Source organism: Cheilinus undulatus, linkage group 8, assembly GCF_018320785.1.
Source record: "Cheilinus undulatus linkage group 8, ASM1832078v1, whole genome shotgun sequence".
NCBI lineage: Eukaryota > Metazoa > Chordata > Actinopteri > Labriformes > Labridae > Cheilinus > Cheilinus undulatus.
The window spans coordinates 42,246,647-42,274,269 of record NC_054872.1 but is presented as its reverse complement, the minus strand read 5'-3'; the positions used below and the strand labels follow the sequence as shown (position 1 = coordinate 42,274,269).

Below are 27,623 nucleotides of genomic sequence, written 5' to 3'. Positions count from 1 at the left end.
TTATAATACTTTTAAGTTCATTTTATCTGATAGGATAAACACATAATAAATGTGATGTTTTGCATGATAGAGTGAAACTTTATGGCACATTTCATTGTAAATATCTGCTTATTTTTTATATCTGCTGATACCAATCATTTACAAATGATATTTTGCATTGTTGATCATTCAGTGATGGTTTTTGTGCACACGGTAACAAATTGTGCAGTCTATGTTATGAAATAAATGCTGTGTTTTCCTGTTTCATTCATGTTGGGACTTTGTACTGTGGATAAAGAGTATAGTCTAGATCTGTTCTTTTGCGGCATGCAGAGATAGACCTGTTGGTTGATTGATTTTAAACACATTTTGTTGCCATCAGATCAGCTTATAAATACAGTTTGATGTGATTAGACTTAAATATTGAGTTAACTTTGCAATTATGTCCTATTTATTAATTTACTTCAAAATATCGCCATATTTATTTGTTTATTCACTGTGCAAAAAAAAAATCTATATATAAAGTGCTGAAATTAACATTGTATTTATGCATTTACTTACTTTGCAATAACATCCTATTTATTTGTCCATTCAGTATACAATAACATCTTATATATTTATTGATTTTCTTTGCATCGTATCTGATTGCTTCCTTTGCAAATTGATGAATGTTTTTATTCATATACTGTTATTGTGTTTGATGCTTTTATTAATTTACTGTGCAATTACTGATTAATTATGTTTCCCCTAACTGCAGTTATCTATTTCCTTTTTCCAGATTTGTCATGCTGTTGTTCAGGCTTTCTGTCAGATGAAGCTTCATTGTATTCTCGTATTAAAACAATATCTGTCTATGCGTCCAATGATCAGTGTGAGATGGAAGCAAAAAGGAAGAGATTGAATCTGAGGGGGAGGGAAACACATCTACTTTTTATGTAGTTTGATAAAAGCCAAGTTTGCCTAAAGACTAGTGTAAATACTTTTGACAGTGTTATTCAAACTGATGCAGATCATAATGATCTTATTATCATCGATGCACAGCAGATGAATTTTATTTGCTCACGGGAGAACTGTATTAAAGGAATTTCTTATATATTGATCGACCTGTTTATTATTTGACCTAAACATTAAAAAGCATGTGTTTAACCTTGTTTTTCCTTTTTCCCTTGTGGAAATGATTTGTTTTCTTTGCTGTGGTAAAAACAGATGATCTCAGGCCTGTGGAGCTCATTCACACTCACACATTACTTCTTATCTTACTAAATGTGCATTTACTTAATTATCCTCCTTAAGTCAATGCATCCATGAATTCAGGTGTAACACAGACTCCGACATATTTGACAGCCTGCTTCTGAATATTGACCCATAAATGACGGAGAACATTGACGACCCAAAGGTTAGAGGTAATGTTGATATTGATTTCTTCTTCAATAAGTAACGGCCTTCATATTCAGCTTCAGTTCATTTCATTTATACTTTATTACCTGACCTTTAGCTCGTCATTGATTAACTTCCATGCTTAGTATGCAAATAAAACATAGCTGTGTCAAAATAAGGAATAAATCAGCTCAGAATGGTGACTTTCAAACCCCTTTAATGATGAAATTTTAATCATTACATCTCGGATAACTTTGAGACAGAGGAGTAAGACATTTTATTCAAAGACAGTGAGGCATAAAGGGCAGAGTTAGCACTCGCCCGGCTCAGATGCTTCAGCAGTTGGAATAAACCATCAGAAAGCTTTACTGGGGGGGCATCAGGGCCTTGGTCTGCTCCATGACCTGCTGGAGGAACTGCTCCACCATGTCGGTCAGAGGCTTGACCTGCTCCTGGATGTTGTCAGTCAGGGGCCTGACCTGAGCGTTGAAGCCGTCGGTAAGAGGCTTCATCTGCTCCTCAATGTTGGCCATGTAGGGCTCGAGCTGCGCCTGGAGCTTGTTGGCCTCGGCCTGGACCTTCTCGACCAGAGGCTGGATCTGGGCCCTGCCTTCCTCCACGTAAGTCCTGTATAAAGTGAACAAAATATGAGTGAATCACTGCTGCTGTGTCATTTTAATAAAGAAGACTGACTCGAGACTGTCTGGCAATTCTTTTAGCAGCTTTTTTCACAACTAAAATCACCTGTTTATTGCTACAAAGTCAGGTCAATCAGAGTAAATCTGTATTTCTGCATGTATGCAGTGCAGGGGTAGATTCCACATGTGATTTTGTATGTAGAGAGAGGAGGTTGAGTACTGAACAGGGTCAAAAAGTAAAATAAAAATGTAGCGAGGATCAGGTGCTCTACAGGATGAGAGGTTTAAAACAGCAAAAAGGAATGAATGACGGATTATAAGCAAATCAAGTCCACGGTAGAGATGGCAGTCAAACCTGAAGATCTGTGGCACTCAGATGTAGTTCCTTTATTAAACAGGGGAGTCCATGCATTTACTCTAACAAGTCTTTATCATTGGAGTCATCCTGATAAAAACTCAAGAGTCCAAACATGTAGACATCCCTGTTTTTTTTGTTGTTTTTATTTTTTTTTATCACTTCCCAGTGTCTCCACTACTCAGCTTTGACTGCCATCTCTAACCTGGACTCTAACATGGCTAATAATCTGGCAAATCATTTGTTCAGTTTTTGCTTGTGTTTTTTATTTTTATTGCAATAAAAACCCATTTAGCATCCAAACAGGTTACAAACTTTTAGCATATCTATTAGAAGCAATGTTCTGTTTGAAATTGGACACTTTCATCCAAAAAGTGACTGAAAGTGATGCCGGGTACGCACTGATGCTACTTTTTTTATATGTTTATTTATGGGCTTTTTATGACTTTATTTAGAGGGGAGGACAGTGGATAGAGTTGGAAATAGCTGGAGAGAGTGGAGATGGGACATGCGGGAAGGAGCAACAAGCCAGACATGACATACATACATGGGACGCGACCTAACCACCAGGCTATCTGTGCCCCTGCACTGATGTTACTTTGTCAGGCTGAGTGGCAAAACAGTCTGAGACACCGCTAGCTGCTCAACTGAAACAGATGAAAATGGGAAAAAAACAGACTAATATCTGCTTTATTTAAATAAGGGATATTATTTGGACTAGGCAGAAATCTATCTCCTAAAGAAACAGTGGACTGTGGATGATGATATGTGGTCGTTTATAGAGTTTCCTGACATTATACGACCTGATCTTAAAGGGATATTTCAGTATTTTTGAAGTTTAGGTACATAGCAGTAGTAGTAGCATTAGCCTGCAATGATTTTAGTGAGCATTGCTCCTTTACGAAGGACTATCTTGTTGTAATGGCCATGAGGTCTTTATTAACGCACCGTTATGGCACCAAACATTTCTATAAACATACTTCATGACCATGACTGACCATGGTGAACATCATCAATTTGTCATTATTAAGAAAAAAGGCACTTTTCAACTGAAATAAAGCTGTTTACTCCAAACACATTCTTGTCATTTATACTCAGCAGGTAACAGAAACTCATGCTGACTGCATAACCTCTATAAGAACTCTTTCAGCATCCTAACAAGTTGCTCACTTTTTACAAGCGATTCTCCGTTCTATATTTGACATGTTAAACCAGAAAGTGACTGAAAATGACATGTTTGTCGTTTCTAAAGCTGATTTTAAACTTTTGTTATGAATTCCTGCTATACAAACAAGATTGATTGATTAATTTGGGGGAAAATGAATGCAAAACATGCTGAAACTCAAATAAAGAAACATGTTCTGTTTGTATTTAATGGCTGCTGTAGTCTCAGTTTCAAAAAAAGAAGGGACAGTGGAAAAAATTAAAAAGCACTCATTGAATACAGAGTGAATGCATATAAACTCCACTAAAAACAATAAAATGCATCAGTAAAAAAAAGCTTGCATATCCTGCCTTTGCAGTGTTTTTGAAATAAATGCATACCAAATCCTGTCTGACTTTTACAACACATCAGCTTTTAGATGAGTGTTAATTTGCAGCAGGAAAATGAGCCGTCCTCTACATTTTAAGTGTTTATCATGTTAGCATTTTAGCGCTGCTAAAAAGGAGTTGATTTGAATCACTTAATCCTATGAAGTACAATTTACTCAAAGAAGAGACTAAATTTAGACTGATTTGAGATTAATTTGTGAAGAATATGCCCATTAAAGGCTACATGACTCACAGCAAGAGTATGTTGGAGTTTGAGCAGTAGAGAGGAGGAAGAGGGGAAAGAAAAGGGGGATTTTTTTGTGACTTACTGGGCAGTGTTGGTCACCTCCAGAGCCTTCACTTTCTCCACCAGGTCCTGGGTTGTGGCGGTGAGGCTGGCAGACATGTCCTTGATGAGGCCGGTGATCCTGTCCACCTCAGCCTGGACGTCACGCTTCACCAAAGTCCCGGCCTCAGAGCCTGAAAATACACATTCACTGCGCTTTAGCTACATTCTGTACATTTAGTTAGAAAGTAAACACTGCAGGAGTGAAGGTCAGCGGTGAATAGGACCAGAAATTAATTTAACACAATAGACTAAAGGGTAGAAATACGCTCATGCAGTACAATACCTTTACAATTACTGCTGGCATTGTAGTCAGTGATGTAGTTTCTTTGTTTGTGTCTTTCTATCTCTTTCTGCAGATGACTTTTCTGTGTGAGTCTAGTTCTGCTTGAGGTTTCTGCCTGTTAAATGAGTTTTTTCCTTCCCTATTATTTTGCTAAATGTTGCCAAATCCTGTGCTCATGCTGGGTTAATGCCAGGTCTTTGTAAATAATATAATAAAGAAATGCATAGGCCTGCTCTTTTAGAAAAGTCTCGAGGTAAAACAAAGACTTATAAGAATAAGAAATAAGTTTGCAAGCAGTTCCCCTTGGGCGTTAAATATGGTTGATTTGCAGGTCTTGTTAAACATTGCATGGTGATCCATGATGTTAGAAGGATCTGACCTTTTCAAAACCTAAAGAGTTTAATCGCATTTCTTATGATGTTCATTTTATCTTAAATTACAGCTTTTTTTTTTTTTTTGCTAAATCATGCCTACTTTTGGTAATACAATGTCAAAGAAGGGGGTTTCTTTTGCAGAAAATGAAGCAAGTATTCTTTACACCAGTGATCATCTTATCAGGCCCCGAGTGTTTCTCACCCAGCTCCCAAAAGACTAATAAACCCGGAAAATGTATGTTTTTTGGGGCATCTTTGGTCTTTTTATCCCTACAGCTATTGAATCAACCCAAAAAGCTATCACTCTTTATCAGGAATGACTTAAATCTGCAGTTTTTTTGTCTAACTTTTTCACTTCAGGCTCTTAGAGAGTACAATTTTCCCGAGATTTAAAAGAAAACACTTAATTTCGGCATGCATTTTTCTTCAATTAGGACACACTGTAGTGTCAACCCCAGTGATGAACAACATGGCAACCCCAGAAATACAGAGCTAAAATATCTCTGTGGCTGGCTTCATTATATGCAGAATGGGCTGAAGTCACTGTTGATGTCTTAAAATCCAAGGAAATCCCAATACTTATACAATAATATATCAGGTTAGTTCAAGTAAAACACTGGCCCCTGCAGCATCTGTTAAAATAAAATCTGGCCCATGTACAGATGGAGTTGGTGACCCTTGTTTTACACTGTTTTCTCTACATTTGATGTTTGAACTCATTAATAAAAACTCTTTAAAAGCAGTCTTACCATGGGCAATAGCCAGCACAACAACAAGAGCGGCAACAAGGGAGAATTTCATGGCTGCAGATGAGCAGGATCAACCTGGAGAAAAGTTAAAGAACAAGTCAGAAAACATTTAAAGTTGCAAAAAGAACAATATAACAAAAAGAAAATGGATCTTTCTCATCATGTGGAATTTGTAAAGATCACTGCATTTGCCTGAAGTTTGTCAAAAGCCAAGCTAAGAGTAGGTGAAGTAAAGCAGGTAGACATACCTCAACTCCTGGGGTTCTTGGACCAAATGGTGCCTTCCTTCAGTGACTGAGAGTCTTTTATAGCCCCGCAGGATGAGTAAATCACAGATAATCACTTCCAACGTGAAGAATTGACATGACAAAGAGTACAGTCTCTGAGTTGGCTGAACCTTGATGCTTGATAACTGTGACAACAGAGACACAAAGTCCTCTCTGACTGGAAACTGTCGACTGATGTGACCCGTTTTTGAGTGAATTATCTAAGTGACTGAACTTAGGTGAACTTCGGAGGAAAGTGGGCTTTTGAGGGCTTCACTTCTATTTTGTACTCTACCTCTAAACGGGGAAAACAGCGTTGCACATTTAACTGTATAGCAGATGTCTGCTGGTCAAAGATACTGGTAGAATTGTATAATCCAGTAGTTTCCCAACTTCCTCTGCTAAAAATTTTGATTTTTAAAAATCTGACTCTCTGAAGAAGGATAATTCCCTGAAACTAACTTAATGAACATCTTTAAGATTCATACTGTAACTCCTACACTAATTTCGGTGACTACTGTTGGCTTATTTAGTGTTAAACATCTTCTTGATTCTTGGGTGAAAGTGTGAGACTGACGATCTCAGTTCATTTTCAGTGTCCAGCTTTGATTGTTTCTTTCTTAACCCTCAGGCTTCACTTTAATTTACTACCCTTCAAAGCCATTCGGACAAAAATGTCCACTTCCAAAAATCTGCTATAAAAACTTAACAGATTGATATATTTCTACTTTTATGCATAAATCTCTTAAACAACTTCAGCTGTGCTCAAAACTACCACACATTCAATCATTTTGAGGATTTTAAATGCCCGTTTGATTACTTAAAGATCAAAAAATGTGGTTTGAATGGGAGTCAACGTGGTGTATTTGTCCACAAGTGACTCAAAAGGATAATACATTTTAAATTGGATGCCACACAAAAACTGATAATGAATCAAAGTGAATATTTTGCCTGATTTCAACCCCCCACCCCCCAACATTAGTTATCTGGAAAATGATTATGTGGGGGGGGGTTAGAAAAAATATTACCATCCTGTAATCAGACTGGCAGTTGATCAAAAACTGAAGTTGATCAAAAGATTTGACCAAAAAAAGAAGGAAAAAAATATTAATTTATACTATTTCATTGCCGTTTTTGGAAGTGGATGTTTTTGTCCTTAATGACTCGAAAGAGGATATGTCAATTGGCTAATAATTGACATATCCAAGCTGGATTTAGAAATAATGTCCCAGCCATCATTTGGTTTAAGGAAGATATCACATTTTTCACTTTTTTTCATAAAAAACAACACTGACTTTAAGTAATCAACCTGGCATTTACAGGGTTAAAATCCTCAAAATGATTGAATGTTTGGTAGTTTTGAGCACAGCTGAAGGAGTGTGCACGAGGCTCTCAATAACGTTGTTGAATCTGAGGTAAATCAGAAGAATTTTTTTTTTTTTCATTTAAACAATTTAACAGTAAGTGGATTATTCCCGGTTGTGAGTAAAATATGGGTTTATGAGATTTGCTAATCATTGCATTGTTTATATTTACATTTGGAATTGGGGTTGTACCTCCTCCTGTCATTATTGTATTTTACATTTAATAATATACCATATATAGTTTTTTGGTTTAGTAAAATCATCTGGTAACCAAAAAAGTTTGAGCTTCTCCTTTTATCTTATTTATGTCCATCGTGGTTTTATTTCAGTTTTACCATCCGCCAAAAGAACCTAAAGCGCAGTAGATTAAGGCAGGGTGAGTTTATTTGTGCCTGTAGTTAGAGTTGGTTTACAGTGAATGAGTCAGCCTCCACAAAAAACACAATTAACAGCACAGAACAGCTCAAAACAAGGCAAATAAAAGCAGGATAAGAATATACAGTGACTCAGCAAAAGCAGGACAGAAATTTTCCATAAAAAACAAGTTAAAGAGAAAACTGATCAAATGTGCCAAGGTCAGAGAATAGTTGATAAAAAAAAAACAGAATTTTGCTCCTATATATAATTGCAGATGTATTTCTGTGAGACTGACGACTGCTGGAACAAAGCTTTTAGTATCACTTTGTTTTACAGGCTACAATCAGACAGGAGATGCTGAAATTCACAATAAATATATTAAATCTTATCAGGTACCTTTAACAGAGGAGCGTGGAGTTGATGTGACAGTTTCTGAGTTGTGCTGACCTTTGACAACAATCTTCGTAATCCTATCAGCCCAGACTGTATGTGACTGAGGACAGTACCTGATAAACTCATCACAGATGACACAGCACAGTCATACTAGGTCATCATACTGGGGCCTTTTGTAGGCATATGAATCTAAACTACCACAAGTGCCGCTAAAAAGATGTTACAGCAAATAAAATGTTAAATTCAGCTCATGCATCATACTTTCAGTAGTCTTTGTGTTTAATATGTTGTATTATATATCTCTTTTGTATTCTTACAGCTGTATGCAAGGTTGAACATTATATGTTGCTATGGAAACCTTCTTATCCATTTGTTCTGATATAGCACTCTTTGTTTGGGAACAATAAGAAAAATAGCAATAGTTTCACTTCTTTGGGTTGGGGAGAGGAAGCAGAAACAGGATCAAGTAAGCCAGAGTATGTGGCAGGAGGAAAGAGTTCAAAAGAATTGACCAGCGTTGGTTTGAACTGAATGAATACTGGCAAGTATTCATTGGTTTAGAAACACCGGAAAACTGGTAACCCCGTTCTGCAGTTACTTTGGACTCTCAGCTGCTCTGACCTCACAGAGGTGATGTGCAGATTTACATGCTGACATGCTGGTTCACCGTTTACAGGATTAAAGGTCAGGTCAGGTTTTATCACTCCTTAGCATGCATTATACTGGATTAGATCTGAAAGTTCTGCTTACACACATCAAATATATCCATCTAAACAAACTACACAAGATACAGGACATGTTCAAGCTGTAGAGCTTTAAGAAAGACATTTTGAACTGTCAGCTTTCGTTTGAGATTATCTTTCACCTCCGGGATTATCTACACATACATGTATCAGTTGACCTGAGGTGAACCTCTAGCATGATAAATGTCATATATACTGTCACTGTGATAAATATTCATAAACTTGCACCAAACCTTTGTCCCTCTCACAACCTCTCATACACCTTTCACTTTAACTCCCAGGATTCCTTTGGTGAGCTCAGGAGGTTATCCTGAGACCTGATCTTATATTCGTTATGCATGTTTGATATCTCCTTATTAAATCGGATTAGTAGGGCCCAATAAGTGTAAAAAATAAACTTTGAATTTCGACAAGTAATTTAAAGAAAAATGATGTCCTCATATGAGGATGGTGGGTTTATTTTAAATAAAACACAATAAAGACACAATTGTGTCACAAAAGATGTCACCAAACTGCTGCAAAACAGAGTTAGAAATACCCAAACCAATAAAATATTTAATCTCTAAGATTTATTATGCCTGCATATGGACGAACATTTAATGCTCATTCTACATTTTTTATTCTTGAATCTTTGCTTTCTATCTTCACAGTCTCCTAATATTTTTGTCACGACTGAAACAAAATGTTTGAGATGCTAAAAGTGATCTTAAAGATTTGAAGTGGTTTCAGTGTCAATGATTTATTCATTTTTATCCCAATTTAATTAAACAACATCAAACCACTATAATTCATGGTTCAATATTAAAATTAATATTTTTAACAATATTTGTTATTTTTAAGGAGTAATGCCATGTTACAGTGGTGACTGCACTGTCTTGGTTGTGACAGTACTGGAAAAAAAATCGACAAAGTAATTTTTTCTTACTTAATTTTGAAATATATAGGTATTATTTTTTAACTTGCAAAAATTCTGACAGTTTTATTCTGAAATGTATGGGTTCAGGTTTGGGACATCCACCTCAAAATACAAAATACCCTATAATTAATATTCCATGTAGTTGTAGCTTAGAATAATGTGAAATATCTTTGGTGGTTTCCCTGAAGATAATAGTCATCTACTGCTAAATATGATTAAATCCATTTTACACTTTCTGTTTTTGTTTTTGGAACACATATTAAACCATTTTGGTACAGTGGCCCATGCCCCACTTTATCTGCATACCTAAACAAGGCTGTGCCACAAAATAAGTTGTAAAAAAATACATCACATCACCTGAATGTCTTGTTTCTGTTCAGGATTGTGTATTTGAAAGGGGCTGTGCAAAAAGAAAATGGCAAACAACCCCACATAATACCTCAGAATTTTCTCCTCTATCCCGTTCATCAATCTTTCTGATTATGGTAGATAAATAAGCCCTGGAAGTTTATTTAATACAAATAAAAATGAATGTAGACTCATTTGCACCACATGTCATAAGTATTTATACTCACTTTAACTTGAAATCTGTTGTTTTTTCTAGAATCTTCCCAAGCTATACTGAAGAATAAAACGATAATAAAGTCGTAATGTCCTCATATGAGTACCTGCCATCTTGCAACTTGTTACTGTGGATAAAACTTGTCAGATTTGCAGCCATGACAAACTACAAACATAAGCATTGACCAGTTTTGTGTCAAGCCCAGCTGTAGAGCATTTTGGTTAGAATCATGGCCATTTTGAAGGTAAACTGAGGAGTTTAATGTGCTTTTGTGACCACAAGGTGGCAGACAAAGTGTCCACAAATGAGACTAACAGGTCTAAGCTGCACTAAATAAAGAGGAATAGTGCAGGGAACCCAAAATGCAATGTCTTCATATGAGGACACCTCATAAGAGGCTAAGTTGTCTTGGACAATGACATTAGTAGAATTACTATTAGGCATAGGTAGGTAACTGCCTTTGGGCAAAGGTGTACAACAAATATGAAGTATACATCAAAAATTGTTTCAATAATTAAGATGAGTATTGGTGCTCAGAGTATATAAAATAGCATTAAAAGAGAGTATGGAAGTGCAAAAATAATCAATGGGAGGGGAACCTGGACCCTGGATTTCAGGTTCTTCAAGGAGCCCTGCTATGTCTTTAAAGGGGACATTTTATGCAAAAATAACTTTTTAAGATTTTCCAACACAAATGTGTGAAACAGAGGGGTTTTTAGCCATGAAAAAAATAGTGGAGTGTTTTTTCAGCAACAAACTTTACAGACATGTTTTGTGGAACTCTAAGACCAACATAAACTTGTCTTAAAAGGGTAAAATATGTCCCCTTTACAAATGACAGCCACAGTTGGGTCTATATATAAGTATCAAATTCATAAGACGGTGGTTGCCGTGTGATATAATGGAAGAAAAACTTTTTAAAAATCCAGATTTATGACAGAAGAAATCATATTACACCATGTAGGGAAGAAATATTGTTTATTTGTGAATTTACCAGTGTGAGCTATGTGTGAATGTAAACAGCTGATTTCTTTTTCATCTAAAATATTCCCTGCTAGCTGCCTAGTATTTCCTCTCCCCTTCCTTCCCATGTCTAACAAACAAACTGCAGGAGAACTTCCTGCTGTGACATACGAGTGTGAAATAGTAAGTCAGGAAGTATTTTGGGTGGGTTACCCTGAGATTGTACGAGTGGAAAGGCCTTAAGTTGCACCTTATCTCTAAACATGTTACCATATTGGCATGAGGTGACTTTGAGTTATACTGTTTCTCATATTAAAGGTGATTTAGGCAAGAATTGCTTGCTTAAATTTCGGTATTCTGTTGCCTTGTTAACTGAAAATAAATGCTGCAAAATATTTCACTTCACTAGCCCTGATTGCTTATAGTAAAATGGAGAAGGGCCCAATATTGCTCTTTGCCTGGGGCCTTGAATTACTAAAACCACCCCTGGACACCGTCCACTATACTTGGCAACAATGCAAGTCATTGAAAGAACGTTCAGATGCCAAGATCAGTTGCCAAGACTCTGAACAAAGACTCAAGGAAAATGATCTCCATCGACCAGCCTGTTCATCATTTTTACTCACAAACATCTGAGAGGACGAACATGACGAACTCTCCAGACCTCAGATGCTCAGAATATCAGCCATGACCCATCCTCATCACATGTCTGGATACTTATCCTTTTTAAGAACAACACTGCAGGGGGAAAGTGTTTCTTTGGAATTGTGTCCAGATAACTCATTGTTACGGATTTAAATTTTCTAGCAAGACGCTACCAAAGAAAATGAGAGCTTAAGAAGTGCTATAAAACATGTTCACAAACTACCAAACTCCTTTCATCTCACCAGTTAGATGAAAGAGGAAGAATGGAATCCAAGACTAAGATATTGCACATTTTGCACGTTAAGGTATATGCACTGTTTCTCTCAAAAGAACACTATGTGCTCATTGATTTGTGATCTCTCTTAAATGCACAATAAAAATGCTTTTATTTTGCCACCAGTGGGCTCAGAATAAAAGAATAACAAGATGGAAAGATGCTTAGCACCATCCACCTCTCCTGCTTACTTCCTATTGAGGATTCTGTTTGATAAAAACTGCACTCCATAAGGTGTATTTATTACAGTAAGCCACATTTTTGTCTTGTGGATTACTGCTGCTGTTCCCAACATGAGTGAGTTAATCAGCCCCAACACTCGGCTGGTCTGCTTCCTGCACATTGATTTGATTCAGTCACAACTCGAAAACATTTTGTCTTTCTTTAATGTGGCATTTCTGGCTGGCCATCCGATTCTGCCTGGTCTCTCTTTTTTTTCATTTGATCAAACTCACCACCAGATGGGGATAAAATCACAGTACTCTACCTGAAAACACAGAGCATGCAGCCTCAATACAATGACCACCAGCCTGGGCAGATACAAGAGAGCCCTCTGCTGGTCATCTGACATTAAAAAAAAAACAGCTGGTCCGGCATTAAAAAATTACCTCATGCAAAAGGCACACTTTTGTTATAAATCAGTCCTAATAGGCCCTGTCAGCAACATGCTTGTATTGAAGTCTGTTGTGCAAAATGTACGCAGATTAAGAAAATACAACTGTGTACAAAACACAGCTTGGTAAAACTGTTTTACACATTCAAAAGTTCACTCCTACATTGGTTGTTCAGATATTTTGGTGTTACTTATTTGGATTCTTCTTTAGCATAAAAGTTAACATTCAGGAGGACAACAGGTTGTATAGTTAGAGTGTTCAGTATCCAAGAGTTTGCCTGAATTCCTGCTTCTTTAATTCATCTAATCTGCAATTGTCTTGTGAAATAGATGAACCTGCTCCTAAGTTTTGGTTAATTCTTTAATTTGGTTAATTCTTCTTTTACTATTGTTCCTTAGAATAACAGGTGGTAAACGTGGTATTCAGAAAGTATTGTAGGGAAAAGGTTTGCACTGTTTGTTTGTTGGGTTGGCTTTATCTGTGTGTAATGGTGCTCTTCATGTCTTTTGAATCCTCTTAGCTTTTTGTGTCTGAGTATTTATAAAAAAGACCTTAATAACTAAAATGTATTTTATTGTAATAATAATAATAATAATAATAATAATAATAATAATATTGATAATAATAATGTTATTATTATTATTTTCATGGAAAGAAGTGAGAATCAGGTACAATACACAGAGTGAGCAAGTGTATTTGAGGCGTACCTTACGTATCCTGGCAACATCCGCCAAACTATTTGCTCTTCTTACGTACGCATTTTGCGTTAGTCAGTAGTCATCATGGCGGACGTCTTGGATCTTCACGAAGCGGGAGGCGAGGACTTTCCTATGGATGAGGATGGCGATGGTAATATTAATACCTCGATGTCGTATTAGCACACGCCTCATTATCAAGGATTTCAGTTTATGTGACCTTTGTGGTCTTAGGTTACATCAGAATAGCCGGAATCAAATACGCGGCTGACGCTCACTGCGTGGTAGCAGGCCTGAAATGCTAACATGCTAATATGAAGCTAATAACACGTTGGTTCATTCAAAGGAGTTTATTTTTGTCAGAAGCGTCGTAGGTCCCGTTAATTGTAAAAAAATTGTAGTTACCGATGTATTTAAGTTTAGCTTACCGTAGCTTTAACTGCACAGTTCAGACATAGTAACACGCTGCGTTGAAACGTAGCATGATGTTTGTTCCTAGCACGCCGGTTAGGTGATCATAACGCCTATTAGCTATATTAGCTAACTTTATGCTAAACGGATAGAGCAGAGCTTTAATATTGTGAGGTTACGCGTCTTACCAATGTGTTTCAGTGTTGTTTAGGTGCATACATCCAAACATGCTAGGAAGAATTGGCCCTTGGCTCACCTTGTAAATGCCGCTGAAATCTGAGGTAGTAGTATCCTGTCTACATTTAACTTGTTTGATTTCTCTACAGAAAGCATCCATAAATTAAAAGAAAAAGCAAAGAAGAGGAAAGGACGAGGCTTTGGCTCAGGTGAGTTACTTCTCCGTTGTGAATTCGGTGAACTCACTTCTTTTAACAATGTAGATTAAGTAAGTAACACAGTGTTTCATATTTTCTGTGTTTGTTGCCAGAGGAAGGCGCAAGGTCCAGAATCAAAGAGGATTATGACACGGTTGAGCAGGACGGAGATGAGCCAGGCCCACAAAGATGTAAGTATTGCACTCCATATTAAATGGCTAAAAGAGTTTCTTATTGAGGTAATTAAAGCCCAATTTGCACATTTGTCACTCTGGTGTTAAATTAAGGAGTGATTTGCCATCCAGATGCTGCACATGTGTGTTTTCTGGGACCCTTTCACCACTGTAGCTGAAATAGTTTGCAGAGTAATATTGAAGTACTGAATATTTTCAATGCAGTGCATAAGGTGGTGACTAGTTGAGAGTTTTTTGTATTTGCATTTAACACATCAGCCATATGTATCTGCTGTATGAATCATAGTTCAGCCCTAACTATCAGCTAAATGTGCACCACACACTGAAGTAGACTCACTGTGAGTCCTGAACATTTTGAATGAAGCCTTAACTGTAAAATAAGTACCAGACTGTCTACTTCTCCGTTCCTCTCTCAGCTCCACTTGTCTCAGCCTCTCAAGGGTCTTTGCACTTGAGATACTAATAGGTTGTTTCCACCAAGCAGTCCAGTTCAGTTCGGTACAGCATGGCACACATTTTTTTTACATGCTCTTATAATTCTGGGCGTACACAGCAAATACAAGCGTTAAAAGTTTTTGCAAATTGGTTCAAGTAACACATGCCAAGAAAAGACATGCCTCTTAAATACAGTCGAGTTACGCTTGATTACGTTACATTCTGAACTTATTCTTGTGCACAATATTCATGCATCCTTTAATGTCTTTATTTTATTTGTTTTTTTCTGTTTGTTTTATTTCTGTCTTCAAATCTGCCTTTGCCTACTAGCATTATGCATACAAACATACATATTAATCACTGAACTCTGTGCATTAATTACTGTAGTTAATTATGCTGCTTAGTGCATCATTTCACCTCTGATGCCTTGTTTGTTTTTGTCTTGTTGCAGCTGTGGAGGGCTGGATTCTCTTTGTGACAGGTGTACATGAAGAAGCCACAGAGGAAGACATCCATGACAAGTTTTCAGAGTTTGGAGAAATCAAGAACCTGCATCTCAACCTTGACCGTAGAACAGGCTACCTCAAAGTAAGACTTAAAACTGTGTGTTTTTTGTTTTGTGACCTTCATTTGAGGGAAGAGACGTTTATATTAAATTAATCTTAAAGCACTTAGGTACTTTTTTACTACTACTCAGAATAATTTTCTGAATGATAAAGGCTGCTTAGATTTTTTTTTTTTTTTTAATTGAACCACATTATCTGGCATGTAAAGTTCACATCTTAAATTAAGTTCAGCTAATTATGAGCTTAGGTATAAACTTGCACATGCATGTCTTGCTGATCATGAAGGTAACCAGATTTCTTGCAATTGGACATCAAATTGCTCCAACACAATAATCAAGTTTCTGAGCCAAATATTTCAACACCTGCACTACGAGTTCAAACAAGCCTTGTACTTTTTCTTCTAAGTAATTTAGCAAAAGATGTAGTTCAGTGCAGTCAAACAAGGCCTATGATGACTCATACTCAATTTCTTGATATATCGGAAAATCACCCTTTTTTGGAAAGTGTTGTTTTCCTCATGCATTAAAAACACATATCTGCAAACTTAAAAATCAGTCATTTATGAGCTGGATTATTTGTATTTTAGTTTCTTGCTGATGTTGCTTACACTGTCCTGCAAGAGGGGACTGATTTAATTAGAGTTTAAAATATTTATATATTATTTATGTAGTAGAGCACCTCACCTGATCTTTGTTTTTTCCATATACTTCTAAACCAAAGTCAAATTTTACCTGTCATTATCGCTTACTGAGACTTTGTATTGCTCCTTTGTATATTTTTTGGTTCTTTTTAAATATTACTTCAAATTATCCTTGGTGAAGGGATTCTTGGTGGAGCTTTTCCCTTACAATAAATGAAGGTTCAATAAGTTTAGACTGGATGTTGTACAAATTTTAAGACTCCTTTTTTTGCACCATCCATAATGTTGAGTTCTACGGACACATTTGACTGGATTACTCTTTAATAACTGTTCTCAGGTGGCTCAGGTGGCTCAGACTACACAAATTCAGCCAGACTTTGGCCTGATTGCAGTGTCACAGCTCATTGTTAAAACTTGGGCCCGATTATGAGAGTCAGGAACGACAAATAGTCTTATAGTGTGATATAACTCACAATGCATCCAAGACCATACTAGTCTTCAACAAGACTAGTATGACAGAATTTTTCTTACAGCATACCTTAAGTTCTATCTGAGGGAGAACAAGTCCATATTGTCCTCCTCTTGATATACCCATGATTGTTTTCCATAATACAATCCACAATTGTTGCTTGTTTTCTTCTTTTACGAGCAAAAGACGGCTAATATCACATAGAGCCTGACAACCTGTGGACTCACAGACAGTCGGGGAGTGTGGCCAGGTTATCAGCCAAGACCAGTGAAGATTTTAGTCGCATAGGCTGACATGGCGCCGTCGTGAACAACCAAAAAAATCGTGTAGTCTGAGCTGTCGTTAAGTCTCAACGCAACATATTTGTCAATCAACTACCACCCAAATTAAACCGCTACTTCACCAAGTATGCAGATAACAGATGAATGTTACGTAAGAAATTATGTGTAAAAAGGAACCAAAAAAATACATTCAATACAATGTGTAATATGTGTCAAACAAGTGAAAAACTATTTATAAAATATGACAAACACCACACTAATCTAACTAATTAATCATTTGATAAAGCTTAATGTGATCATAGTGCTGTTAAAGATTCTACAGTTGCAGCAAAAGTTAGATCTAAGAATTTCAAAATGAGGAAAGATCCTGACATAGTGTGAAAGACAATCAATTTAACAGAGTTGAAATTGGTATAAATTTAGTAATTGTCTTCCTTTCTTTATGCCACAAGGGGGCAGCATTACATTGCTTGTAACAAAGAATTTTCTCTAAAGTTTCCTCTAAGTCACGTCTAAAGAATTTTCAGTCACTGCAAGCTGAGTAATTTACATGTTAAAGCTTTCATAAAATGTTTCTACTCTTTTATACATTCAGTGCTTTAGAAATATAAAATGTTTTCTGTTGGCTTTGCTTTTGTTCACTTTATAAGATGTAGTTTGTTGATATGCATTGTTAGACATAATTGACATGGCTTTTAGTATGATCCCTGATATTAAACTCATTCATTTTGTCAACTGTTGTGTAAATGTGTCTTTACTAAAGTGCTGTGTTAAAATGAAGGATTTCTTAAACTCTTAACACATAAATGTGATTTATTAATTATGTTTATCATCAAAAAGTAGAGTGTAATTTATCCATGTTGTGAAATACTGCTAAATAAAGGAGTCATTTGACTGTTATTATCAAGATCAACGTGTTGGCATAACTGATGTATGCTGTGGCCTATCTAAGCCTGGATAAAAAAGAGTTTTGTTTTATTTATTTATTTGTTTGTTTGTTTATTTGTAAAGGGACCATGTACAATAAAAACATAAATGTTTCCATGTGATGCATTGTACCAGAGTTAGCTTAAAGCTAATTCACATCTGTCTTTCTGTCACATTGCTATAGGGCAACAGAATGCAGTCTTATTATAAATCCAGATACGTGACTCTGAGATGTTAAATGTGCAAAATCTCACATGAAACCCTGATCTTTGTCCTTAGGGTTATGCACTGGTGGAATATGAGACATACAAGGAAGCCCAGGCAGCCATGGAGGGGCTCAATGGTCAGGACCTGATGGGCCAGCCAATCAGTGTCGACTGGGGATTCGTCAGAGGTCCACCAAAGAACAAGAGGAGGTGAGGGGATGTGGGTTTTATGGACAGTGGGTGTGTAAATTATGGTTATATATTAATATCTGTAAGACATTCATCATCTTACAATAACAGACATCGAGTCCATTATTTTGATATGTTTGGAGATCCATCCTTTGATTTAAAAAATGCCACATACTGTAGCCTTATCTGATGAGTTTTTATCTTTATTGTCAAAATTGACATGAAGAGTCTTGTAGAAAAAGAAAAGAAAAACGATACCTAAGATAATTTTTTTGGTTCTTTCACTGCTTGAAAAAGAAAAACATTGGATCTGTCCATTCAACAGAGACCTTCATATGGGTTATCTACACAAGCTTGTGCATCAGGGCACTGGGCCAAGTTTTGGAGGAGGGAGGGTGCATCTTTTCAATTCAGCCTCTTTGTTATGTAGCCTGAGTACAAAATTTGGCCTTTATGATGCTTCATTATAACATTCACATAATACATGGGCAAAGCACAGTGTTTTAAGGGAGGTATCAGTCTGGATAGTTTATTGCACATTTAGATAACTTGGATGGATGCAAAAAATGGACAAAAGTTTTAGAATTGTATGATTAGCACAACACCACAATTCGAAACAAAGAACAGACTCTGTGCCACTCTAAATAAAATGGATTAGGGTTATCACATTTTATAAATGTGTTTTTTGCATTGGCTTTTGTCCTCAGAGCAGGCGGCTAGTTCATATCCCGCCTGTGGCTCCTTTACCGCATCATTCCCTAACCTCTCTAGTTTGTGACCCTGTGCTATCTCTCTCTGATAAAAGTAAAAAAGTCTTTAAATTAATCTTTTGTTCTGTAGTGCTGCATGTTTTGGTAACAATGTGTGATTGCTTTTATATCTTACAATATTGCAATTGAGATATAATACATAAATGAAATCATGAGGCTATTTGCTTGGTTATCAAGGAAAATGCAGAAAATGATTTCTCAACTCAAAACAAACAAATTTTAAGTTGTTTAAATAATAGTAATCCTAGTGTTAAATATTGATTTCAAAATAACTTAATGTTAGAAAGTGAAGTTTGTCCTCTTTTGAAAATAACGGTACTCCTTCAAAGTGCAATAATGTTATGACTGTAAACTTAAAGGCCTTTCTTTGGGAATTTTTGTAAACCTTTTTAAGCACTACTGTATAGAAAATTGCAGCCTTTTATGCTATTATGTAATTGTGTAGAATGACATTGCAGTTGCAGTTAGATTAACTGTGATCCAATAGTGTTTTGTGTAAGAGAATCCTCCTTGTATTTAAATCTTTGTAATTATTTTTTACAGGACTGGTGGAAGGAGACGCAGCAGAAGTCCAGACAGGAGGCGGCGTTGAGTTCAGCTGTAATCGCTGGCTAAAGGAGTTGTCTGTCATTTTGGCAGGCTCTTTATAATCCTGTCATCCTCTCATTAAGGATCTAATTCCTCTTTTTGTACCATATTTGCTGATTTTATTGTGCAGTTCTTTATCTTGTTACTAGACAAGCAACAAATTGCTGAACTGGTTTAAAAGAAGCATTTTCAGTTTTTTGTAAACTGCTTATGCTGTCAATTCAACAGATAGATATGAATACTGCTCTTTCAGTTTGAGTTTTTTCTTTGAACAGCAGCTGATAGGTTAAGCATTTTGATTTTGTTCTCTTTGTTCCCTAATTGTGTTTCAGTTTGCTCAATGTGACATTCATTTTATTGTACTGAAGTGTTTTGTTTTATATTTCTTGGGGAAATATTAAACTTTTTAAAAGTTCATTGGGTGACCTGATGTGTGTTTTATTTAGCACTGCTAATGACGTAGGGTTTACATCATCCTAGATGACCTCACCCAGGCAGTGATGCCGCCCCGGCTATTTTGTCCACTCTAAAGCACCTGTCACTCTGGATTCAGTGACACACTCATAGGCTGTTCAGACTAAACCCCTTGCCCCTCGTTTTTCTACAACCAATTGGCGAACGAATGCCTTGTACTCTGTCGTTCTCATTTGGTGCTTACTCTATCGGGGAGCATCAGTCAAAGACCTCGGGGACGACCATTGGAGCTTGTAGACATCAATTAATCCAAGTCTTCGCTCTGATTGGCTGTCTCTCTTGGGAGGCGGGCGCAATGCTTCGGTTGACGTTGTTGTTGTAAGTGGTGGAGAAATTACTTTGTCGGTGGTGGTCCGGTTTTGGGATTTTACGCCTAGTTCATCCTACGAAGATGCTAAAAAGTTAGGAACTGTTGGTCTTGGGGACGTATATGATATTCACAAGTTGGTGCTTGCTGGAAAACTAAATGGGACGATGAAAGAGACATCTGCGAGGCCGTTCAAGGTAAGCAGTAAAGGGATACTCTGGCTACTAGCGTTAGCTTACGTTAGCTGCTGATTAGCCAGGCTTGAAGTAGCCACTTGCTAGCCAAACGTCATGGTTCGCTTCACTTATTTACAAATGAGCACTACTAATTTGTTAAAAGCTTAATGCACATGCATTACAGCTTTCCAAAGATCTGATAAAATAGCATTTGACGTGGATATAAAGTTAGTGGGTTGAGTGTAAACGTCTCATGAACCCCCATGCGTTTGAACGCCTCAAATGCGTTTATATAAGCATGTGTATTGTTCGTTGATATTTTCTTTAATAGAAAAGCCAAAGCCATGATAGCTGACTTAGAGTCAATATTTAAGACAAGCCATCATTATATACATTAATATATATTAATTTGTAGTTGAGTAGATGCAGGCGAACAGAAGTGGTTGCTAAAAATTACATTAGCCTTATGAGCTGTCAACTGTAGCTGTGCAGTTTAAATACTGCATGTTAAAGTTTTCAGCATGCTGGATAAGTTATTTATTGTTCCGTTTGTGGGCTATGTTGTGAGATAATTTGGCGTTAAATATAGTTTTATTTGCAAGTTTTATTTACGAGAGAAAGCGAGAGAGAGAGCGCAGTCACGATCCAGATTATCTGAGTCCGATTTGTATTTCAGGTGCGTGTGTGATGTAACTCTTGCTTAAAGCACCAGCTTAGAGAAAACAGTCTGAGTTTACTGTGTACTCTCATTCATTGTCATTTCCTAAGCACAGAGACTGACTGCGTTTAGATTACGTTGAGAGGAAAAGTTGACAATGTGAGTCAGTGTCTCAGCAGTGTAGGCATTTCTTCCCAAACCTGCTGCCAGATATGTGACTACTCCCTGGGCTGGCTGCTTCTGGTTGTAAAGTTCGGTGTCCCTGTGCTTGTTTTGAAACTAAGGCTGGGCTTATTTGCCATTATGTCCAGCTTTACCACGACGAGAGTGTTGCCTTACACCTCGCCTTGAATTATTCAGGTTCTTCTGTTTGTGGGCTCTTTTGTTTGCATGGACACCAGGGCGCACAGACATGAAAAGTGGGGCAGAGGTACAAGATGTGCTGTACACTTTGCACTTGGCCTACTGGGACTGTTTATGTTGTTAAAATACCGCAACGTGAACGTAGAGACCTGTATCTGCAAGGTCGATTGAATTTCAAGAAGCTAGGTGCTGTGTAGCTGCCTAAACAAATGCATCCTCACACCTGTACTAATAACTCCTGGCGGCAGTAGGGGATGATGTTTGAAATGACACATAATGATCTGCTTAAGGGTGTAAATCACTAGTTTCACCTCATTACAACTACAGTAAAACACTTTGATATCCCAAAGACAGCCATGAATACTTTTCAGCACCATGGGATTTAAAACGATAAAATCCCTGTTATTAGAATGATTGATATCCATAAGCACTTAAGCTTTAAAAACTACAGATCTTCAGTCTATGTTTGGCCAGAAGCTTCCATGTATGTGAGAGCGAGAGAGCACTTTTCAAGTTGCATAAGTTCTGTACCGAGTCATGGCTTTGGTGTTTGTCAAATTTAGGCACGTGTGCTGGAGTTTGCCTGCAGTTCTTGGTAGATGATTATAATTGGATTTGATAAAACTCCCAATCAATGGGAGACAATCTCAGGTTTTACATTTATATTTTCTGAAAAAAAAAAAAGAGAGAGAGAGCGCTCCCACACTGAAGTCTACCAGATATTTAGCCAAAAAAACAAACCCTCATTTGAAATAAAAAATTAAACATTAGGGGTCATTATTAGTTCAGTAAGTATTTATGTTGTTCAACTGGAATGAAACAGTGACACAAATGTGCCATGAAATGGTTCAAATACAGCCTTTAACACAATGATATTGGTCGAATTTTGCACCTTTGAATCTCTCTTAATTGAAGTCATTTCTGTCTTGGTGTATTTTTACACCTCTACTGATGAACTAGCTTAAGGCTTTTAATCTATTGCACATGTCACAGCATTCAGCTATATGTGAAATAATTTCTCTATATGTCTTTATCATGAATTTGTTTAGGGTCTGTATCCATTTGGGAATCCACTTTTGTGCCCTATGGTGCCAGGTGAAAATGACTTCCCTGATGCAAAGATTCAGTGAGACAGCATTTGGTTGTAATGTCTGTCGGGCTTCCTTATGCAAGGTCTCAACAATTCAAAGAACATATTGATGCATACAGCTGCACACAGAGCTCCTCAGGCAAGTATTTCAAGGAGGGTGTAGCATCCACCTGTATAATGCAATTCAGATTCCAAACTGTCAGGCTGATAAAGGAAACATTTCATGAGAAATAGGTGTTTTATTCCCCCTTCAACAGCACAGAAATGTAGTTTAGCCACTTTATAAACACATGATAAGACTTGGTTTGTAAACGCTTGAATAGCTCTATCAGTCAATGCTAAGGACGGTCGGTAAATAAATCCTCTCACAACCTGCCTCCAGTGGCACAGAACAAGACATGAGTATTTTTGAAGCTGTTGTTTCCCAGAGTTATTGCTATTGGAGTTTCTTTGAACCATTTGATTTCTGTTGATCCACATGAAAATGTGCAATCTGCTTATCCCACAGGGATATCTGACTGTATTCAAATAGGCTGCGGTAAGCATTTCACAGTAGACTTGTTTGACAGTGATACAGTAGAGATGGCATGGATGATGACAACAGGGAAATGTTTTCACTGTTATCTTAAATGATCTGTAATGTGCAGGCAGTTACACTGGAAAAGATTTGGGTATAAAACTGTCATCTTGAAGTTGCAAAGTTGCTAGACCTGATGACAGTGGGATTATTGACCGTTTAAGCAGTGACACATAGGAAAGTCATACAATTATGCAACGGCGGGTAGAGCAGCAATTAACCGGTATGAGTCTGGGTTTGTATTTCACAAAGCAGGCAGTTGTTTGTCTCTTGCTGGGACACTTTGCACTTCTTGACTCACTGTTATTTTTTATCTGATTGGGCTGGAATTTTACATACAAAATCAAAGTTGATTCTCACTATGCAGCGAGTGAAATAAGACTGATAGTAAATTCAGAGCTTTTTGCAAACCTTGCTATAAAAACAGAATATGTTACTCCTAAACCCTTTTCATTTCCTTGTAGGTGAGGCGATCACATTTAAATGTCATCCTCCTGGCTCTACACATAGCAGCTGTACATTTATTGCAATAATGTGTGAAGTTCAGTTTTGAAAATCTTGAGGAGAAATTTGCAGTCTGAAAATACTCACTGTAGTTGGTCACTGACTGTTGAAGTACATAACTTTCCCAACTAGCACTTGGGAAACATATGCAATATTAGCTCACATGCCCCTAATTACTCTCAAAGCTATGAATGAAATGCTTAATGATGGCTTTGAAGCATTGCTACTGCAGTATTATGATGAAACTAAACTCATAAAGAGGCTTAATGTCTGTTGCCAAAAATTTCAGCCATGGTTGACACTCTATGCTGGGTGTAAATAGTCAAATAGCTGCCATGTGACCAGGCTTAATTTTGGTTTGAGAAATAAAATGGGTTATCAATGTAATAGCTGCACCAAATCCAACCTGATATTGGGAAAGTTTTAAGAAACTTAAGTATTTTAAATCTGGATTTCAACTAATTTCTTATACTTTCTCAATTCTTACAATTATGTACATGAAACCCCAGATTACGTCGTCAGAAGGCTTTTAGGGATTTGGGTTTACTGCGGCTTTATTGTGGACTTTACTTACTGTGTTTGTGCTAGACAACTGTTTTGACTGACTTAGTGAATATAGTGTTTCACAGGGTTACCATGCTGCTTCAGCAATGCAGAGGGTATGAAAATTTAAATTCGTCTCTCTCGCCGGGCTCCCCCAAACAGCTGCTCACTGTGTGTGTGAGTAGGTGTGTGTTTGAGTGTGTGCATCAGGGATCCAGTGTCGGTGTCAGAGCCCGGCCCATTTGGCCGTGGAGGTTTTCCCATAGGATCTCTCAAACACGGTCAGATTAATAAGTAAGTAGATGAGTGCTTCTTCAGGTTAGTAGGACAAACACATGACTTTTGTGTCGAGTATTCACATTGTGCACGATTTCACAGAATATCACTCAGCCTGGAAAGTCAGTAAAATCCCAGAGCTGAGCCTTGCACCTGCTCCTTTTAAGACAGCTTTCGTCATTGTCAAGATGAAGACATATCGTGAATATCACATCCACACTGCCATGCATCTGTGCTCTTATCTCTAAGTGTCACGGGTTAGACGGGCAGGAACAGATGTGATACGAAAGAGGAAACTACCTGCGTCTCCATGCTGCCATAGAGAGACAGGGATCAATAAGTGGCCTGTCTCCGAGAGGTCTCTGTGTCCAGACAGCGACTTATAAAACTCTTAGGAGCCCCACCCTCGCCTCCCCAGTATGGCTGGTTGCCTGCCAGTCTTGTGACACAGCAGCCAGCCAGTGCCCCGAGCTGTTTGTGTCAGGGCAGCAAGACCTGGAAGGCACCTACGCTGGGCTGCAGCTACTGCTTCACTGTGAACATTTTGTCATGGACCCACCCACCTTTCTTTTGGTTATATTTAGATAATTCACACAGTGGTTATACAATAGATGTGACTGTAAAATAGGTGAGAACAGTTATATGAGTAAAGATAGCCTTATGGTACCAGCCGGGCAGCTTTATTCCCATACAGCATGAGTTGCCACTCCCACAGGAGAGACTATGGTAATGAGAGCTGTATCCATTACATTTCCTTTCCTTTCCTCTACATCACAGTACAGGGTGTGGAAATGATAATCACTATACTTAAAGATACAAGGCAGAACCTCAGCTTTTCCTGCCCTTTCTGTAATTTTTAGCATGACTTGTTACACAGCTGCCAAACCACTTCTCTACTTCATTTAGAGGGACCTTGAACTGAGTAAATATCTTCCTCAAACACAATTAAAATAGTTGATCACTTCAAGTTTCATGCAGCAAGCAGTGTTTGTCATTGCTGGTATCTTGGCGTCTGCCGAGCCCTGCTGTTTGTGTAGTTTCTCATTCATTTAGGTCAGGGGTGTCATAACTTTTCCCACTGATGGCCACATACTGAATATATAAGGATGGTGGGGCTTGAGAATATTAAAGTTAATAAAACCAATCTAGTGCAAGTTAAGATATGCGTAGTAAGTGTCTAATTAATGGATTAAAGGCAAATAGCAAATGATTTTAAGGATTTTGGGGAGGCCAGACTGAGTTTAGACAGCACTCTACTATTGGCTCCATCCTTGGAATGCCATTGGCACTACTATTTCATAATCCAGGGTGTTACAAATCAAGATATTGTTATTATTTTGCTTGCCAATATGTTTACCATTTACAGTTTTCTTATTTTAGTCACAAAAAACCCAAATCACTAAATCCTTCCTGTCAAACTGTTTGTTTACAGGATTAGCATGGTAGCAGCACCTTGGGCTGAGGACTACAATACAGTAAGGCATAAGCTTCACATTCTAATGTGGGCCATGCTTAAATTTTTCAAGACTTTGCAGGCCCTACCAGAAATGGGCCACATTTGCCCCCCCTGCCATAGTTTGGACACTCCTGTTCTAGGTCATAGTTATCCAACTCTTGGCCCAAGGGGGTGGACTTGATTAAGGTTCTTGAAGATGTTCCACCTCTCCTCCAAAAGATCTGAAGAAGCATTTTGGAGGAGAGACAAAACGTCTTCAAGAACCTCTATCAAGTCCGGTTGCCCCCAAGATTTAGATCCCTGCTGTTGCTTAATCATCAGTCTGTTTGTTGTTTAATGATAAAAGTCATGACAACAAAGAATATCCCTGTCATGATTGCATTTTTTATCTCTGCACTTGCTCTGGTTTCCCTTAATACTATCACAATAATGCAGTGTCATTTTGAGAATATAAGAATTCAAAACATGTTAATATAGCCTAAAATATGATGTAGTCATATAGATTTTGACTGGTTACGAGACTTGAAAAAGCTGATCTGATAATGTTCAAATTAGAAATTAACGCAGATATAATTTATTAATATTGACTCCTCATGCAAATGTTTGTACCTTTCTTCTAACAGAGCAAAAATGACCCTCAGCTGAAAGCTGTTAAAATATGTTATTGACTGTCGGATTTGGTTCACTCAATAGCCAAAAAACAATTGTGGTCAGCTGATTTTTAAGGGATTCCCCAGCCACTTGGTCTGTATTCTGAAAATTTGACTTTGCGGCATGGCTGGCGTCTCATTTTGGTTTACTTCTGATTCGTAAACAGTCAAATATTTTGACTGAATTTTATATCATAATCTTTTCTGCCAAACTTTTGCTTTTCTGACTTGCATGTTGCAATAAACTTTTCCCAAAACAATGTTTGTTGCTTATTTGCTAAGACATAAATTGCAATTCCAGTTTCTAAATCATAACACATCAAATGATGAGTAATCTGATGCAGAACACTTCCAGCCTGGAACTGTTTTAGTTTGTGAAATTTTGCATTAAAAATAAATGAATCACTGTCTGATGTAGCAGATTTATAAGTGTAATCTGATGTGACACAACTTTATTGTAAACCCAAGATGTTTCCATAAAAACAAGTGAAATGAACAGAGACACACTGAAAAAGCATCATGTTGCTGTCATTGATTAAAAGCCCTAAAAATAGGTCTATTTTTTATCAACAAAGACCTTTGTATGGATTGTAAATGTGTTTTCTCATCCTTTTATTTGATATTTACAAATCTAATTTGCTTTCACACATGCACAGCATGCCCGAAAACATCCTGAAGTTTTCATGTTGAACTCTGACTTTACATAAGTTTAAGTCAGTTGTAAATGTTCCATGTGAAGTCGTGGTGAGCTTTTGTGTGAGCACAGTGCGTAATATTTTGGAAAATTCTCCATGAGCGTGCAGGGGGAATGATGGAAGTGACATGCGATCAGCCAATGACCTGTTTCGTTAAGTACATGGAGATTGCATACGATCAGTGCAATCTCCAAGCACAATGTGAAACAGCTTCATCTGGTTTTACTTCCACCAGTGTGACCTTCTTGCTCTTTTGGTGGAACTGTGAATGTGTTAAATTATTGGAAGCAATTGATATCAAGGCAAAAATGATCATTGCAGAGTTGTATAGCAGATTGTCTTGCTTCATCTGCCACTTTGCTTCTTTCTTCTTGC

General features: G+C 37.4%; 3 protein-coding genes across 6 annotated transcripts in view; 2 read left to right on the top strand and 1 right to left on the bottom strand.

The window, feature by feature from the left end:
- Nucleotides 1-1,703: 1,703 nt before the first annotated feature.
- LOC121513183 (type-4 ice-structuring protein LS-12-like) lies at nucleotides 1,704-13,541 on the bottom strand. The gene is made up of 5 exons (XM_041792754.1): nucleotides 13,442-13,541; nucleotides 5,886-6,049; nucleotides 5,638-5,712; nucleotides 4,212-4,362; nucleotides 1,704-1,983 (listed from the first exon to the last, which is right to left on the bottom strand). Exons 3-5 carry the CDS (start codon nucleotides 5,687-5,689, stop codon nucleotides 1,722-1,724), a joined length of 465 nt encoding a protein of 154 aa, XP_041648688.1. The 5' UTR covers nucleotides 5,690-5,712; nucleotides 5,886-6,049; nucleotides 13,442-13,541; the 3' UTR covers nucleotides 1,704-1,721.
- On the top strand, nucleotides 13,463-19,896 carry rbm8a (RNA binding motif protein 8A). The gene is given in 7 exon segments (XM_041793597.1): nucleotides 13,463-13,583; nucleotides 14,167-14,226; nucleotides 14,328-14,405; nucleotides 15,295-15,431; nucleotides 18,006-18,123; nucleotides 18,126-18,142; nucleotides 19,435-19,896. Coding segments are annotated over 7 exon segments (549 nt in total). The 5' UTR covers nucleotides 13,463-13,516; the 3' UTR covers nucleotides 19,507-19,896.
- Nucleotides 19,897-20,274: 378 nt separating this feature from the next.
- Nucleotides 20,275-27,623, top strand: part of otud7b (OTU deubiquitinase 7B) — a 68,540-nt gene continuing 61,191 nt past the window's right edge. For all 4 annotated transcript variants that reach the window (XM_041792948.1, XM_041792947.1, XM_041792946.1 and 1 more), the window contains exon 1: nucleotides 20,275-20,457. The gene's annotated coding sequence lies outside the window, so the exon portion shown is untranslated. The remainder of the gene's footprint in view (nucleotides 20,458-27,623) is intronic.